The sequence below is a fragment of the Symphodus melops genome (assembly GCF_947650265.1).
Source record: "Symphodus melops genome assembly, chromosome: 5".
Classification (NCBI taxonomy): Eukaryota; Metazoa; Chordata; class Actinopteri; order Labriformes; family Labridae; genus Symphodus; species Symphodus melops.
The window spans coordinates 18,182,912-18,200,597 of NC_136695.1; the positions used below are offsets into that span (position 1 = coordinate 18,182,912).

Below are 17,686 nucleotides of genomic sequence, written 5' to 3' on the forward strand. Positions count from 1 at the left end.
TTGTGAGAACTTTGTAACATAGCACACAACAGTATTTGTTTTCAGTGTTTCCAGGCTTTATCTATGGGTTTGACTTACAGTAGAATTCGCCATGTACCCCTTCATTCACGACTGAGTTAGACTTTAATGAACACCTTCTAATTACTACAGTGCAGCTGGATTAACTTCTCCATAGATTCCTCATCATTAGTTCTCAGCTGAGCTTCTGACAAATTGCTGAACACATGCCTGGAGACTCACAGTGAGTGCAGGCATATCATTGTTTTCCATCATAGCAGTGGAACGATCACAACCCAGAATCATTCATGTTAATGAGAGAATAGTGATTAAGCACATAATGACCCACTAAGGAGGCACAGCTGTCACAACCAGGAGAGTGTCATCACATATGTGAACATGTGCCACACTATTGCTTTCCACGGCAGTCATCTGTCCTTGTTCAGAAATCCAGGTGTAGCAAAAAGTTGCAAAAAAAAATGAAAGACCTTATTGTATTGTGTAATTAATGACAGTGTATCTTTTTAAGGAGGCAGAGAAACAAGCTATGAAATCATCATTTATTTAAAGTTAAAAATGCACACACCACCATTAGTTGTCACAAAAGGCCAATCAATGAGAACTTCTGTCACATCTCAAGTAAACATAGCATGCTTTGTCAAAGAGCATTATGTCAGATCTTAATTAATAATGATTTTTTTTACCATCTGGCTCTGTGATCATTAACAATGGCTTTTTGTGAGTTATGGTCAGGTTTGATCCTTGTATTCTCTCCTCATTTGTTTTTGCTTTAATTGATTGCTAACTGTGTGATTAATAGAGGCTCTGTGTCATTACGCATCATAAGATGAATACTAAGTATTAATGTAGCCAAACAGCCGCTGTGCAAAGTGTTTAGAAAGTTGGGAGACACAAGACATCATGTAAACAGTGTGCATGTTTTACAAGCCACACGTCGGTGGTCTAAACATATTATTTTCCCCGAGGTTTCAAAGCCTAATCATTCTTGCAAGCTGCACCTAAATTTCAGATTGAGTAAGTCAGGGCCAGCCTAGTAAGATGGCAAAACTTGTAGATGAATTCAAAATTTATGAAGATAATATTTCAGTCTCCATCAGGTTGGGGATGTTAAACTCTACTCAATCCCACTCTCCGTGTTCTCCCCTCTCCCCCCTTGTCTGCTTATTTTTACAGCCTGCCATCCAGGAATCCATCAGTCTTTTCATGGCCTACGTTCATACTAGTGTCAACCAAGCAAGTGAAAAATACCAGTGCAATGAGAAGAGGTACAATTACACCACCCCCAAGAGCTTTCTCCAGCAAATCACCCTGTACAGGAACCTTCTGGAGAAGAGCCGCGCTCAGCTCCAACACAAGATGAACCGACTTGAAAGCGGCCTTCAAAAACTCCAAACCACTGCTGTCCAGGTAAACATGTTCATTATATACAGTGGAAGGGGGATAATATTAGGGTTTGGTTTAAGGTTCAAGGTTAGAGTATGAAAGTTATGAATAGTATTAGTCTTTAACAGTGTTGACTTTTGCCTGACATTAAGTTTATTACACATTAAGTATGTGTGATTTTTTTTCTTTTTTTCTCCCTCTGTTTTAGGTTGAGGATCTAAAAGCTAAATTGGCATCCCAAGAAGCTGACCTGACCTTTAAAAAACAGAAAATTGAGGCTCTAATTACAAAGATAGGACTGCAGACTGAGAAGGTTAGCAGCAAGAGGGAGGCTGCAGATGTTGAGGCACAAAAGGTGAGACATGCTACCGTATATTAGTTTCATACACTTCAAGTTCACACCGCTCATATCACACCGTTCACTGTATTGTTTATGATTTAGTTCATTATGTTTGCTCTGTACAGGTTGCTGTCATCCAGGCAGAAGTCTCTATCAAGCAGAGAGATTGTGAAAATGACCTCACTAAGGCAGAGCCCTCACTGACAGCTGCTACAGAAGCACTGAACACCCTCAACAAGGTACCTCATTTTACAAAACCTGGAAAAAAAATCAGCTTCACTCATTGATAAGATTAAATGTAAATGTGATAATGGTTTTTGTTTTAGGTCAATCTTACAGAGCTGAAGGCCTTTCCCAACCCTCCAGCTGCAGTCATCAATGTAGCAGCAGCTGTGATGGTCCTGCTAGCTCCTCGCGGTCGAGTGCCTAAGGATCGGAGCTGGAAGGCGGCGCGGGCCTTCATGGGCAAGGTTAAGCTGTCATCATGTCAATCACATCTGCCTGATTAATACCAATCTAATTTGTGTCTAGGCCTTGACCCTGGCCCTGCCCAGCATCTCTTCAAAGTTCACATTACAGCTGGGTGGCTCTATGAATATGCTCAGTCAGAAGGGGGCAAGTGTGTCTCAACCTTTAGCTGTTATTAATGCTAGAGTGGTCTTAAATGATACATTTTGTTTATTAAAAATCCTGTTAAATTGAGCATGTCAAATGAATCAATGCTTTTGTGCTGTATAGCATTTTAAACATCATAGATTTTACATTGTGTGAATTAGTTAATCAGAAAATCTTGACTGGTAAAAATGAATGGGTGTCTGTAAACCTCTGTGCTTACATAAAGCTTTATTTGTGTGTGCCTGTGGGTTGTTTATAGGTGGAAAATAGGAAAGGTCAGTGATAGTGCAGTGTGGTGTGCTGGAAAATGATAACTATTTTAAACATGGTGGGTTTTAGAGTGTATGATAGTTTAGTATAAAACCTTAATAAATGTTCATTAGTGATCCAATTCAGTTTGTTTCACATATCAATAAGAAGTACATAATTCAGTTTTCTGGACATACAATTCTAATTCTTTGAATGTATATTCAAATGTATAAAATGTATATGTTTTGTTTTAACATCTTCTGAATGTGTCTGATTTTAGGATTGTATTGTTAAACAGCACCTGAAATTTTTGTAAGACTAGAGTTCTGGTGCAGGTGTTAATTTGTGTTTTGTGTGTGCCAGGTGGATGTCTTCCTGCAGGCTTTGGTGTCATATGACAAGGAGCACATCCCTGAGTCTTGTTTGACCGTGGTGAAAAAAGAGTATCTGAAAAACCCTGAGTTTCACCCTGATCTAGTACAGACCAAATCTACAGCTGCAGCTGGTCTATGTGCCTGGGCTATTAACATTGTCAGATATTATGAGGTCAGAAAATGCTTTCATGTACTGTATGTTGTCGTAAGACATGTCTGTACTTTTCCTTTTTACTTTCTGCGAGATAATGTCTTCTTAATTTTGTTTTGTTTCATGCCTATGTCTTTTTTGCAGATTTATTGTGAAGTCATTCCAAAGAGGCATGCACTATCACAGGCTAATGCTGAATTAGAAACAGCAACAGCCAAAATGTTAACAGTTCAAAAGAAATTGGTGGTGAGTGCAAAGTTATTATTATACTTAATTAAGTCACTTAGTCTAAAAGTGGGATTCTCCTAATGGTGTGTTTCCATGGCTCCCTTTGGTTTGTTTCTTTAGGACCTTGACACCAGCCTCCAGAGCCTCACAGCTCAGTTTGAAAATGTTACAGCTGAGAAAATCAGCTGTCAAGAGGAAGTGACACTTACCAACCAGACCATTGAGCTGGCCAACCGACTGGTCAAGGGCTTAGAGGTAAACAAGAAGAGATGGGGGAGTTAATGGTGTCATTGTGGCTGACCTGACATAAGGTAAACTGTCTGCCAGGGCCATGCATGGTGAGGAGCTGGTGATGGAATTGCATCAGTAATCTGGACTAGAAGTTGTTATGTCCTGGCATGATAGCCTGATGGTTGTGGGAGAAGATCAGGCAGGGGGAGATTTTACAGCCTGGCCCAGCAGCATACTGGCCACTTGTGAGACAGGTAGACAGGGCTGGACCACAGAAATCGCATGACTGAACAGGGCAACTGGCTGGCTGAGCGGTTTCCAAATGGAAAATGGCAAAACACTACACTAACACTGTTCTCAGCCTGCGTGGTAGACATGTTTGCAATGTTTTTTTTTTCCTCTGTATTTGCTCTAGACATGACACATGGCTGTGTGGTGTACTAATTTTTGTGTGATGGAACTAAAGTCAGCTCTCAAGTTTGTTTGTTTGTTTTTCCAAATTGTAATGTTTTTTTGTTTTTTTTAAACTTTAGCTTTCTTGTTCAAGCCTTTTTCTTTCAAAACAAGGTATCCTGATGAATGCGAACTTAAAAAGAAGATGGTCATTTCAGTGGCCATTTTGTTACTTCGACTTTCTAATTCCAGAAAATAAATGTGGTTTGCATGAAACAGCTTGGCTTTTAAGCATATCAAGATAAATGTTTTGTCTTTATGGCATTGACCTGGAAGCAATAGTGCTCAGACTAATAAATCAGACCGTCTATATTTAATCATTAACTTATCTCAAAGCCTCAACAGCTGTTGGAAATTAACAATGTCTCACCCCAGACTGAGTGATATTACAGGCAATCCATAATACATTAGAGTAAAATTATAGTGATTTTTAACTGTCTGAGAATTTATTATGTGACATATTCTGGATCCACAGCCCCTTGTAAGAAAATGCCGTGCATGATTTATTGTTTCTGGTGCTGTCACAGTCATAGTATTGAAGGTTTAAATTAATGCTGAATTAATGCTGAGTGAATCTACAGCCAACTTCCAAAGCTATTTAAAGGAACCACAGTTGCATGCTTTATTGCTTACATATTCTGAACCACAACCTGAGTGAAAAAATGCCTTCAGATCGACTGGAATCATTGCCTGTGAATAATGTTATTTGTCTGTGTGTTTTTATTTTTCTTCAACATTCAAACCTGGTCTGTCTCTTAGTTAGAGAAGGAGCGCTGGTCCCAGACAACTGTCCAGTATGAAAAGCAGCAGAAAACCCTGTGTGGTGATATACTTATCACTTCAGCATTCGTCTCCTACATGGGTTACTTCACCAGGCAATACAGAGTCGAACTCCTGAACAAAGCATGGATCCCTTTCCTTCAGTCTTTGAAGGTAAAACCAGTTTTGTATGTGTTTTTTCTAGACTGAAGTTGTTTGGAAAGTAAAATTGTTTTCGACAAACAGACAGCAGATTCAACACTGGAGCTCATTGTAAGGCCACCAGTTCTCTAATTATAGTGACATCATTCTTTGTTTTCTGTTCCAGGTCTCTGTACCCCTGACAGACGGCCTGGATCCAATCCTCATGCTTACAGATGATGCCACTGTGGCTGCCTGGCATAACCAGGGCCTGCCAAATGATAGGATGTCCACTGAAAATGCTGCCATCCTGACCACCAGTGAGCATTGGCCACTCATCATTGACCCACAGCAGCAGGGCATCAAGTGGATCCGAAACTGGCTTGGACCAGAGCTGAGGGTGGTGCAGCTGGGACAGAAAGGGTAAGTAGGACTTCAGACTGTTAGAAATTAGAATGTGCTGTTTCGGTCAAAGAGGCTTGATAATAACAACCAACAAAGCATGTCATAAAACCTTCTCTCATTTTTTAAACGTGGTTGCTTTTAAGGTACCTTGATGTGATTGAACAAGCCGTTGCCTGTGGTCATACAGTTCTGATTGAAAATCTGCCAGAAAAAGTAGACCCAGTCCTGGAACCCCTACTCGGTAGAAACACCATCAAAAGAGGGAGGTATGTAGGGAAACTACAATTTTACATTTATACTGTTGTACTTAAAAAGATCCCAAACATGCAAACATGAATACATGAACCATCACACAAACTCAACAAAAAAGGATTCTACATTCTGCAGAGGCTTTTTAGGATGGAGCATTAAAGATCAATACATGGTTTTAGTATCCATGTAGGTTTCCAAGTCAATATGCCCACAACTTGTCCAGATGTCTGTGTTGTCAGACAATAGGAGCAGATTTGCCAGATGGTTGAATCTCACTGAGAACTGAAACACCAGTAAGACATGACTGAATGCATTATTATTGCCCGCTCTTCAGATTATAAATGAATTTGCAGCGCGTGTTCTGAATCCCTGAGGCCAACATATTGATCTCTCCCTCAACACAGGTGATAGATGTATATTTGTGTGTTCATATTCTTTAGGTGTGATGAATATTGAACAGCTGAGCCTGTGCTCAGTGTAAAAGCTGAATCGGGGGCAGTCATGGTTATGTATAAGGACTCCTGTCAGCCACAAAAAGATGGCATGCGACACACTAAATTCTGTGGTCCTCCATCATTATGGCAAACTCAATTCAGCTTGAATAAAATCTCAACGCTGATGATTTTGGTGATTTGTTGACATTTTTCTGCATTCAATTATTTTGGAAACTGACTTGATAACTATACTATATACTATATACTATACTTGATTTCTAAGTCAGCTTCACATTTACTAAGATAACTTCCTTCATCTGGAATATTAATTGTCATTTAATGACAAGCAAGGCATGCTGCAAATCATCTTTTAAAACATACTTTAGAAAATGTATGCGCTACGTTAAAACCGGCACTTGTTTGAAACAAATATTTGGTCAGTTTGGCTACAGTTAAAATCATGACTTCTGCTTCCTGCTGTAAACTACTACATAAATGTAACAGTGCTTAAGTACTGGTAACTGCTCTGTAATTACCGTTGTTCTGTTACCCTCAAACCTAACAAATGTGCAAAATGGGAGAGCGAACTACATAAAAAAATACCACATATTGACATTCTGCTTTGACTCCCACCTCAAAAATTTTTACATCTTGCTCTGATCTATGAACGACCATGAATATTGAATATCTGGTGTATGCTCATCGAACTTCCTCTGAAGTGCTGTCCATCCACACCTTACAATTCATCACAGTAAATCTGATTATAAGTTTATCCCTTGTAGATGACCCACACACTTGTTTCTGTCGATGATTAATACAACCTGCTAGGGCCGCCCTGATGGATCTGGTGGGGATCCACAGCTGAAGTTCATTAATAATTGGAATGTTGTAGAGTGTGAAGTAATGAATACTAATTATTCCTTTCATGGCTGACGGGAGACTACAAGCCAATCCATCAGCAAGGACTTTAATTTGGTGGAGTAATGGTTCTATCAATAGTACATTAATTCTGGCTTGTGAAGATATAGAGTTAAACCAGACCCAGGCCATGAGGAACCTCTGCTGTAAAATTGGGGCCCTGCCTGATCTCCAAAGGGTAATTAGAGAAAAATGAAAAGCCACCAGGTTTGTCATGCAGCCGCTAATTTAATTGAAATGCAGGAAGAGATAAATATTGGCTGCTGAGGTGATAATCTTTAGATATTTCAGATTTATTTCTCCACAGTATAAATGACATTTGGACCCAGAGAGAAGTTCTTTGTATACTTTTAAAGAGGCAAATTGAGCTAAAGTTGGTCAAAATGGCTTAAAAGAAGTAGAGCGTCTTAACTCCCAGTTCACATATTGATCATAGGGATCATTGTCATTGTTGTTGTTCCTATCATTTTAAAAAAAAAATGTGAGCCTCGAACAGACACTTGGGGCGATGTGGTATTCGCCTCATTTTTCAGCACTGAGGTTAACGTTGGTATTGTCTCATCGTCTCTGTCCTGTTTCCTAAAGAAGCACAAAAACATAGCCATGAAGTCACTGTTTGACGAGTTGCACTCTCCTGTTATCCAGGTACATCCGAATTGGGGGGAAGGAGTGTGACTATAACAGTAACTTTCAACTCATTATGCACACCAAGTTGGCCAATCCTCATTTCCCTCCTGAGCTCCAGGCCCAGACGACCCTCATCAACTTCACAGTGACTCCTGTGGGCTTGGAGGAACAGTTGCTGGGACAGGTAGTGTCTCGGGAAAGGCCTGAACTCGAGGCCCTCAAGGTAAATCCTTAGGTGGTTTGTGAGCAATGAAGAATGTTAAAGCAATGAACTCCAGATAGAAAATCTTAACTGTTTTGTGCACTTTTTACAAGATGGAGCTGACCACACAGCAGAACCACTTCAAGATTGAGCTCAAGAGGTTGGAGGACGACTTGTTGAGCCGTCTGTCTGCAGCCCATGGTAGTTTTCTGGGTGATATTTCTCTAGTGGAGCAACTTGAGAACACAAAAAACACAGCAGCTCACATTCAGCTCAAAGTGAGTTTATTAAAGGCCACAAGGTTCTTCTCAGTTTTCTCCCAGTAACCAAGTGCATGTGTGATTTTTTTTAAGTCACTAAAGTGTTTTTTCTGAATGTCACTTAGCCCCCTCATTTTAAAGCATTAACAGCAAATGGGTTTATGTGTCATGAGAAGATTTGGAAGCATTACGGTAAGCTCATGTGCGACTGCAACACACAGGTGGTGGAGGCCAGAGAGAATGAGACAAAGATCAACGAGGCTCGAGAACTATACCGCCCAGCAGCTGAGAGAGCGTCGCTCCTCTTCTTCATCATCAATGACCTCAGAAAGATTAACCTCATGTACCAGTTTTCTCTCAAGGTAGAACCTTTACCCCTGAAGTGTACTTTACAGAGTTTCAGCCAATGCTTAGAGTCTAATCTGACCAGAAAGTGGGTGCTGATGGTTGTTGCTACTTTTCCTGAAAGAGACATAAGGCAGGACATTGAAGTAATTTGTGTTTTACCAAAATCTCAGCTGGTTTCCATTAATGTGTTCTTTATTAGAGCTTTTGGTTTCATTTCAGACTTTTATCTCAGTGTTTCAAAAATCAATGGAGCGAGCAGAATGGGATGAGGATGTGAGGACCAGAGTGCACACCCTCACTGAGGCCATCACCTATTCTGTATTCCTGCACACCAGCCAGGGCCTGTTTGAGAGAGACAAGTTAACCTTCTTGTCACACACTGCCTTCCAGGTGAGGGACTCAGGGCCGCCTCAAAGGTGGGGCCCCCTGTCATCCTCATCAATCAAAGCATTTTTCTGCCCCCACATTAACTTCAATTAAAAGCAGTCAGCACCACCATACGCTGCTATTGATTACCTCTCACAGCATCCCTCATTGCTGCTGTTCAGACAGTTGGTTCTGACAGGGGGGTTGGTTCTGATGGCATAATGCAATTATGTGTCATTGGGCCAACTGTTTTCATCTTAGAAATAGTGCTGCTCTGAAGGCTGTCCTTCAAGCGCCTGTTTTACTTTCAGAGGCAATTATTCAACATTTAAGAGTTCTCCTACTCTCTTTAAAAGAGTTTTGTTGCAGTATTCAATCATTATTAAATGATTGAAAAGAGATCAATACAACCTGGATCATTACAAACTGCTCTTGGTTCTTCCCCTCAGATTCTGCTCAAGAAGGGCCTGATTGATCCCGAGGAGTTTGATTTCCTGCTGCGGTTTCCTGTGGAGGCCAGTAAAGTTAGTCCTGTGTCCTTCCTATCTCCTCATGCCTGGGGAGCCATCAAGGTACAGTTTAGTCTTTTGAACAGTTGTGATGTAGCGTGTGAATGGGAAACACTCCCTTCAACTGATCATGACCTCGTACAAATATCCACTGCTTACAAAGGTTACATATTCACATTTCATATAGACACTATCTACAATGGAGTACTTCAGTGGACTAGACAGAGAAGTGGAGAGCTCACAAAAACGCTGGAGGAAGATTGTGGAGTCCAGCTGTCCTGAAAAGGAAAGACTTCCCCTGGACTGGAAAAATAAAAGTTCACTACAGAAGCTTATCATCCTTCGAGCACTTCGCCCTGATAGGATTACATACATGTTAAGGTATATAAATGTGCCATTTACATCTTATTGCCGGTATTGTGTATAACTGTGTATTGTGTATAACTTCACTTTACACAATCTTGCCTTGCAGGAACTTTGTAGAGGAGAGCATGGGGACTAAATATGTGGAGGCTGTCAGGATGGAATTCAGCAAGTTGTATGAAGACAGTGGCCCATCAACCCCTGTGTTTTTCATCCTCTCTCCTGGAGTGGATCCACTCAAAGATGTTGAGAAACTAGGTACTATTTTTATCTTCTTCTATTGACACATACAGTATTACTTAATACTGCACAATGTTCTGATTTGTCTTTCTGTGCAGGAGGGAAACTAGGATTTTCCATTGACATGGGTACTCTGCACAATATATCTCTGGGACAAGGGCAGGAGAAAGTGGCTGAGAGGGTTCTGAAGATGGCCTCTAAAATTGGGCACTGGGTCATTCTGCAGGTAGGAAGAATTTCTATTTAGTAACTAAGCTTCTGGACTTTAGTGAGACTTGCTCTACCAGTCAGGCTGTAATGCACCTAATGATATTATCTCATCCTGTGAGCGGGAGAAGTAAACTCAATTTGGTTCAATAAAAACTATAATTGGCTGGATCAGCTCCATAAATGCCTTCTTTAAGAGGAGAAGCTTGCCGCCAAGAAAGTCACTGGAGGTTTTCTTAGTAATTTAGAGCATAGCAAGGTGTTTGTAAACTATATATTTATACAAATCGGAACAAATCTAACTTAACTACTAGTTAAAGAATTGTATTTTATCAACCTATAACAATATCGTTCTTTTTTTGTCATCTGGAAACTTTTTTTTGTCATGCAGAGCATAAAAGATAGCTAGTTTGAAGCAGATTTCAAACATCGCAGCTCACTGATGTTTGGTGTTTATTGTTGAAATTGTACAATCTGTGTAAGCATATACCAATTTTGAAGTGAACCTTAATAAGATACATACATACACAAGAATACAGCTCCTTCAATAGCCTTTTACATCTTTACATCAACTTTTGTTTTCTTGAAGTCTTTGTACGTGTAAAGGTACTCTAAAAACCTGATTTAGATTCTGACAGGTTAACACACAATAACGATCCGTCACGTAATTTCATTCTACTAACTCAGAACAATCTGTATAACATCTTTGAGATCTTTTAAAATATGATTTCTTCAGAATGTCCACCTGGTGGCTCGCTGGCTGCCCTTCCTAGACGCTCTTTTGGAGACGACAGCAATGGACAGTCACCCTAACTTTCGGGTGTTCATCACTGGGGAGCCAGCACCAAGTCCTGAGCAGCATGTCATCCCCAGAGGCATACTGGAGAATGCTATTAAAATCACCAATGAGCCCCCCACTGGCATGAACGCCAGTCTGCATGCAGCCCTCAACAATTTCAGCCAAGTGTGTTACAATTTTAATATATACAAATATTTGTACATGTGGTTTTGAACATATATATCTGCATATTAACTCTGTGTACTCTTTCAGGACACTCTGGATATGTGTTCCAGAGAACAGGAGTTCAACTCAATGTTCTTCTCACTCTGCTTCTTCCATGCCTGTGCCACTGAGCGCCGTAAATTTGGTCCCCAAGGGTGGAACCAGAACTATCCTTTCAGCACTGGAGACCTCACCATCTCAGCCAGTGTCTTGTACAACTACTTAGAGGCCAACAGCAAAGTAAATGTAACACTACTTTAAAAAAGCATTTAAAACATTTTGTTCAAATATTGATGATAACAATTTGTTTTTACTACTGCTTTGACAAGCGCTGTACATGAATATTGTGAATGGGTTTTGCAGTGGGATTGTTGTCAGACTTTAATTACAGAGCTATGTGCCGATAACTTTGTGAAATCTTTTGTTCTAATGTTATTTGTGAAAAATGTTCAGTCTCGTCTTTTATTCACATTTCTTCTCTTACAACTACACAACCTATAATTTAGCTTAATTTCATGAAGACAAAAAAATCCATTCTTGAGATGCTGCACCCCTCACAACTCGTAATGTATTTTTCCTAGAACTCCTATTACTCTGGTCACAACCAATTATGTCTTGTAGGTATTCTGCCCTCCAAAAACGAATGTCCTTCATTATGTTAACCAAACAGTAACCTGTATGTGCGTATACAGAGAATTCATTAGGAGGGCAATGAAGCGTAATCCTAAATGTAATTACATGCAGCCAATGTGACAGTTCACAACGCTACATAAGTGATCACTGCAATTAGAGCTGATGAAGGAAGCAATTTGCAAAACAATACAGGTACAAATGATTGTGAACCTCAAGCTTTTGTAATTTGTTATGAATCACAGGTTCTTTTCTTCCTCCTTCACCCTCACGGATCATAATCTCCCGCTGAGAAAAAGACTCTTCTGTCATACATTAGATCAGTGTGTGTAAAGAAACATAATTCTGTTACGTTTCCCTACCTTTATCATCATTATCGTGCCGGATCTCATGGTAATTGTTCAAAGTTTCAAAAGGGGAATGGAAAAAAGAAAAAAAGACATGTTGCTTTAAATGTGCTGAAAACTTTGTGTGATCCTATCCTAAATATAGTTCTTTCTCATGTTTCAGTTCTAGTTAATTATTGTTTAACCATATTCCTTTCATTTAGTCCATGCAGGTTCCCTGGCAGGACTTGTGTTACCTTTTCGGAGAGATCCTGTACGGAGGACACATCACTGATGACTGGGATAGAAGGCTGTGTAAGACCTACCTACAGGAGTTCATGCACCACAAAATGGTAAACCAGAGTTTTGTTTGTTTTTTGTAAGTAGGAGTTCTGGCCGCTTTTTTTTTCTTTTCTTTGTTGGTGTTAGGTAAAAAAACACACATTATACCAAGAAAACCTTGTTGAGATTAAAAGTCTCTTTTTCAACAGTATCCTGTCCAAGACAGGCAGCAGCACAGTTAACACAGTTTCTGACAAATGATGAGCTGCCACATATACAAACATAATACATGATTTGTGAGTACAGAACATTTAAAGACCAGAAATAACAAATTCCAATAGCAATATATTTCAAGATTGCCCACTTTCATACACTTATAACGGGTAATTCCAAGTCATGTAAAGTCACCTTCAAAGCATTCGATGAGACCAGCCCGTTACTTTTCAGGATTTTGTTCATTCCAAGTACAGGGAGCAGCAAAGTTCAGTTCCTACCCTTTGAACACACAGTGAGAAAAGTTCCTGAGACCCAAGATTGTAAATTCCTAACAGGATAACAAGAACCAAAAGAAGTAGACCTAAATACTCTTGTATATAATAGAATACATCAGTGTTTTAGTCTGTAAAGAAGACCATCTAACATGTATACAGAGGCCATGATGAGTGAGGGCATTACAATTCATGATGAATCTTAAAGCTCCTTAACATACTGCTCCCAAAGAATGTCAGCTTTGAGTAGAGGCGTAGTTCAGCACGGACATAAAAGTGGCAACGACATGATTCTTTTTCAGTAAAGAGAGATGCAGGCTTTGACTCTAAAGTGGAAAAAAAAATAGCTTCAGTTTTACCAGCTGCTGAATCAGAGGAGTAAACGAATCAGTTATAATACCAGGATATCTGTGGCTTGTCTGTGTACCATGAAAGGTGGAGATTGGAGGCACGTGAGGTGGCTGAGGTTTTCAAACAGCAGGACTTTGTTTTGTCTTCTTTTAAAACAGCTTTAACTCTTGTTTAAATGTAGAATTTTTAAGATCTTAAAAAAAGCACTTCTATGGGAAACAAATCAATGCCTGGTTATAAAAAAAAACATAATTTAAGTTTACAGAGCCAAGTTGTGAGTTAAATCCATCGAGCGGCTTTGAAACTTTATCATCTGTAGTTTAGGTAAAGGGTGCCCTCTAGGGACATATACCTAAACTGCATTTTTGTATTGAGCTTGGATTTTTTTCCATTGCTGATTTTTATGTTACCTTACTTTGTAATTCTCTATATTCTACATGTAACATTCATTAACTTTAAGAATGATCAGGTGAATCAATTCAGTGTGAGTTTAGTTTATAGATCAGTGTGAATGTTCTCTTTCCCTCACCACAGCACAGCTCTCCCTCTGCCTGTAAGTGTGCACAAGGGAGTGGTTAAGACAATGAGACAGCAGTCTGTGTAATTTGCAACAGACTTTTACTTGTGCTGTGATCAATCATGTTTTTCTTAGTGCTTGGATTATAGAGGTAGCGTTTGATGTAATAAATGATGTGTTGTACCATTTGTGTTTTCTGTTTTGGATCCTCAAATTTTACAATTGTAGTTTGAAGGTGAGCTCTCTCTGTGCCCTGGGTTCCTTGCTCCTCCGTTCATGGACTACAGTGGTTACCACAGTTATGTAGATGAACTTCTTCCCTCTGAGAACCCCACTCTGTATGGTCTTCATCCAAATGCTGAGCTGGAGTGCCTCACTGTCAGCTCCGAGAGCCTCCTAAGGTCTGTGCTGGAGCTGCAGCCACAGGAGTCCTCGAGAGGAGAGGGAGCCACTCAGAGCTCAGAGGAGAGGGTGAGGAGGCAGAAAAAAAAAACAGGGAAAAAAAAAGGGAACATTCATCTATATAAGGGACCTAAACATTGAATGTCATGTTTTCCAGGTCAGGTCTGTGATTGAAGATATCTATGAGAAGCTTCCTGAGGAGTATGACATGGCAGAGATTATCACAAAGACAACAGAGCGAAGCCCCTACATTCAAGTCTGTTTTCAGGAGTGTGAGCGCATGAATCTTTTGCTGGCGGAAATCAGGAAGTCCCTTCATGAGCTGGATCTGGGCCTGAAGGTATAGCCATAGTGGCATTTACTCAGTGATCTTTTATTAAGATTGCATCGTATTAATACAAAAAATTTTTATCCACAGGGAGAACTGACCATCTCCTCCGGTATGGAGACTCTGCAGTCAGCCTTGTTTAGTGACTCTGTTCCAGATTCCTGGGCCCGACTGGCTTATCCCTCCACTAAAACATTAGCACTGTGGTATTCACTTTGTTATTATATATTCTACTTTAATATATTAGAATATGTCTTCATTGAGATCTTGAGCTCCATGGGTTAATTACGTGGTTAAATAAATAAATGGATACAAATAATCACTGATTGTTTTTACTTTTTGTTTGTTGGTGTTTTTAGTTTTGTAAATAAAGTTAAAGGATGTCTTCACATACTGTACATGAAGCCTGTGTCTTGCAGATGAGATTGTTTTTACATACATTCTTACAGGTTCAGTGATCTGTTGTGTAGCTGTCGAGAGCTGGACAGCTGGATTCAGGACTTGGTTCTTCCTGCAGTTGTTTGGCTCTCAGGATTTTTCAACCCGCAGTCTTTTCTCACTGGTGAGGTCAAAATCCCCAAACCAAAGAAAGAGATGATTTAGATGAAAAGTGCAACAAAAGCATCAATTAACATGCAGACCCCCCCCCCCCCCCCCCCCCCCAGCTGTGCTGCAGAGCATCGCTCGCAAGAATCAGTGGCCCCTGGACAAGATGACTCTGACTGTGGACGTGACAAAGAAGACAAAAGACGACTTTGGACATCCACCGCGGGAAGGAGCTCTCATTCATGGATTATACATGGAAGGTCAGATTTTTTTATGACCTCTATGACCTTTCATTCCAGCTGTAATTAAGCGCAATGAGCAATGTCTTGAAGTCTGTAAGTTTAACATGTCCTGTGTCCTCGTAGGAGCTCGCTGGGACTCTCAGTCTGGACACATCTGTGAGGGGCATTTGAGGGATCTGACCCCAGCCATGCCGGTGCTGTATGTCAGAGCTGTGCCTGCAGAGGAGCACGAGCTGAAGAATACCTACGAGTGTCCGGTGTATCGCACAAAGCAGCGTGGGCCCACATATGTGTGGACCCTCCACCTCCGAACCAAACAGCCTCCTGCCAAATGGATCATAGCTGGAGTGGCTCTGCTGCTGTCTGTGTGACTCACCCGAGGAATTGTACTGACATATTTTACAGTGTTAATTATGTTATTCTTTAAACATTGTTTTAAATAGGAGATCTATCGTTCTGACACAGACAGTGTTAAATCATGTAATGTAATCATTTAACTTTTTCTGTAACGTTTTCCTGTAATTACTAACTCACCATAAACAATTGTTCTCTTTTATCTTGTGTTACTTTCAGTGGATCCGGTTTGGTTCATACTCTACAATGATGACTTTGCAGCGTGTTAATATCTTCTTGTTTTAGATGAAAAGACAAAGGAAACTAAGAAGAGCAGATGCATGTTTAGCCGCTCCTAAACCTGTTGTGTCTGTGTCCCACACTGTTGAACATCTCCCCTGAGATGCTTCAGTCTGGACATGATTTGTTGGGCGCTTATGTCTCCATTTTCAACCATGTAATTCTGGATTGGGAGCATATTTTATTGGAAGGTCAAGATTAAAAAAGCTCTCTGGCTGCCCTCTACTAACTGAATGATACACAATGCCGTCTGGAGGGTTCCCGGACAGAATTCCCAGGAGATGATGTGCATGGTCGCTATTGACTTTTAAATGAGGTGCATTTGACATTGACCTTTTGTAGGGCAGAGGCAGAATACTAACAGACTAGTGTAATTCATCCAGCCGGGGCCTGCTGGAGAAACCTATTTAAAGACACTGATAGCTTTCTATGAGAAGGAAACACATGAGATGGCCCATACTTTATCTATCTTTGACCTCAGTTAGAATCTGATGAACCTTCTACTAACCAAGTTAAACCTTTAACTGTGAATGACTCTAAGGAAACACTCATCCTGTTTAAAATCTTTTAAAACCAGTCTCATTGAGATCAAAGGAAAAAAAAACATAGAGGTTAAGAATGCCGTTTGTGTGTGATTATGCAGATTATAGAGCACAATGGGTGGCCTCCAGTATCTTGTTGGTCAGAGATGTATTAATATACTGAAGGCGTTCCAGAGTCTAGGTATTACATCTGCTGCAAAGTTATACACTGAAAAAAATCCAAACAGAAAAAGTAGATGTTCAGATGTTGATGAACTTGTGACATTAAATAGGTACATTAAAGGAAACAAAAGAACATGCTGCATATCATTCTATACCAGCATATTGAGTATAAGTATATATGCCTACAAATATTCAAAGGTAATGTAATATTATCCTCTGACTTAAACAAACATACAGCCGCTGAATCACAGGTGATTTCTTTTTGTTGATAGAGATCAAACTCTCAAATGAGATTTTTTTTTCTCCAACATTAATAACCGCTGTGTTGCTCTTAATTTCTCTGACTGAAGACACACCATGTATTGTATTGCATGGTGGAAATGAAAGACCCGTTTCCTGTAGTTTTTCTTCATCTGCCCTCTCTTCCTCTCATTAAACACGACACGGCAGCTAGCCAGTCATTTGGTGACAGGGAAATGATACAGTGCTGGCGGTGTTAGGGAGGAAATGGCAGGGTAGGAGGCCTCGCGCAGCAGGGGTTCAACCACAGATAGTCATGTTAAAGGCCACGCAGGACACCTGGCTAAATTCAGCAAAGGCATCTGGGTCACAGCTCCGCCTCACAGCAACCAAGAAACACTTTGTTTACTGATGGTTTTGTGATGCCATTTTTTTTTGTTTTTTAACAAAGGGTGCATGTTTTTAGTCTTCTTCAATCGTTGTTGTTGTGAGGAAACAGCTTGCCTCGTAAAACAGAATTAATTTTAATTTTGCATAGATCTTATCTTTTACATGCAGGAAGAATCCCTCTGTGTGATGAAAACAACCTTCTCAGAGACGAGTCAAGAAAAAAAAGATAAAGATTGAATCTTCTCACTGATGGTCTCATTAGCTTTTGTAGTTCGTATAAAGGTTTCAGTTTCCATTTCAGTTTTTTACTTTAAGCCAAACATTTCTCACAGAGGGGTTTACGTTTAGTTTCAGTTATGCATACAGTATTGAGAAATACATTTAATTACAATTTACAATATTAATAGTTAAAAATCTTTTTTTTTTTTCAAAGGAAATCGTGTTTTTGTTTTTTACACAGTGCATTCTTAATGTTTTGAAGGGGGTAAGTACCCCTTTGTAACCACAGAGAGGCAGCAGTCCTTCAGTAAA

At 40.0% G+C, this 17,686-nt stretch overlaps 1 protein-coding gene across 2 annotated transcripts in view; it reads left to right on the forward strand.

Annotated features, from left to right (window-relative positions):
* LOC306823551 (dynein axonemal heavy chain 11) overlaps positions 1-17,397 on the forward strand; it is a 38,556-nt gene extending 21,159 nt beyond the window's left edge. Inside the window, exons 56-82 of one of the 2 annotated variants that reach the window (XM_079343143.1) lie at positions 1,192-1,425; positions 1,610-1,756; positions 1,867-1,980; positions 2,068-2,211; positions 2,969-3,151; positions 3,275-3,376; positions 3,479-3,613; positions 4,802-4,975; positions 5,130-5,365; positions 5,491-5,613; positions 7,597-7,801; positions 7,894-8,058; positions 8,262-8,402; positions 8,608-8,778; positions 9,204-9,326; positions 9,451-9,644; positions 9,736-9,884; positions 9,965-10,092; positions 10,810-11,037; positions 11,125-11,316; positions 12,266-12,385; positions 13,899-14,141; positions 14,230-14,412; positions 14,491-14,606; positions 14,850-14,962; positions 15,066-15,206; positions 15,312-17,397. In XM_079343143.1, coding sequence (XP_079199269.1) covers positions 1,192-1,425; positions 1,610-1,756; positions 1,867-1,980; positions 2,068-2,211; positions 2,969-3,151; positions 3,275-3,376; positions 3,479-3,613; positions 4,802-4,975; positions 5,130-5,365; positions 5,491-5,613; positions 7,597-7,801; positions 7,894-8,058; positions 8,262-8,402; positions 8,608-8,778; positions 9,204-9,326; positions 9,451-9,644; positions 9,736-9,884; positions 9,965-10,092; positions 10,810-11,037; positions 11,125-11,316; positions 12,266-12,385; positions 13,899-14,141; positions 14,230-14,412; positions 14,491-14,606; positions 14,850-14,962; positions 15,066-15,206; positions 15,312-15,559 — 4,452 coding nt within the window. In that variant the 3' untranslated portion in view covers positions 15,560-17,397. Of the gene's footprint in view, positions 1-1,191; positions 1,426-1,609; positions 1,757-1,866; positions 1,981-2,067; positions 2,212-2,968; positions 3,152-3,274; positions 3,377-3,478; positions 3,614-4,801; positions 4,976-5,129; positions 5,366-5,490; positions 5,614-7,596; positions 7,802-7,893; positions 8,059-8,261; positions 8,403-8,607; positions 8,779-9,203; positions 9,327-9,450; positions 9,645-9,735; positions 9,885-9,964; positions 10,093-10,809; positions 11,038-11,124; positions 11,317-12,265; positions 12,386-12,761; positions 12,855-13,898; positions 14,142-14,229; positions 14,413-14,490; positions 14,607-14,849; positions 14,963-15,065; positions 15,207-15,311 lie in introns of those variants that run through there. The other variant, XM_079343144.1, reaches the window with a different exon arrangement.
* The last annotated feature ends 289 nt before the right edge of the window (positions 17,398-17,686 follow it).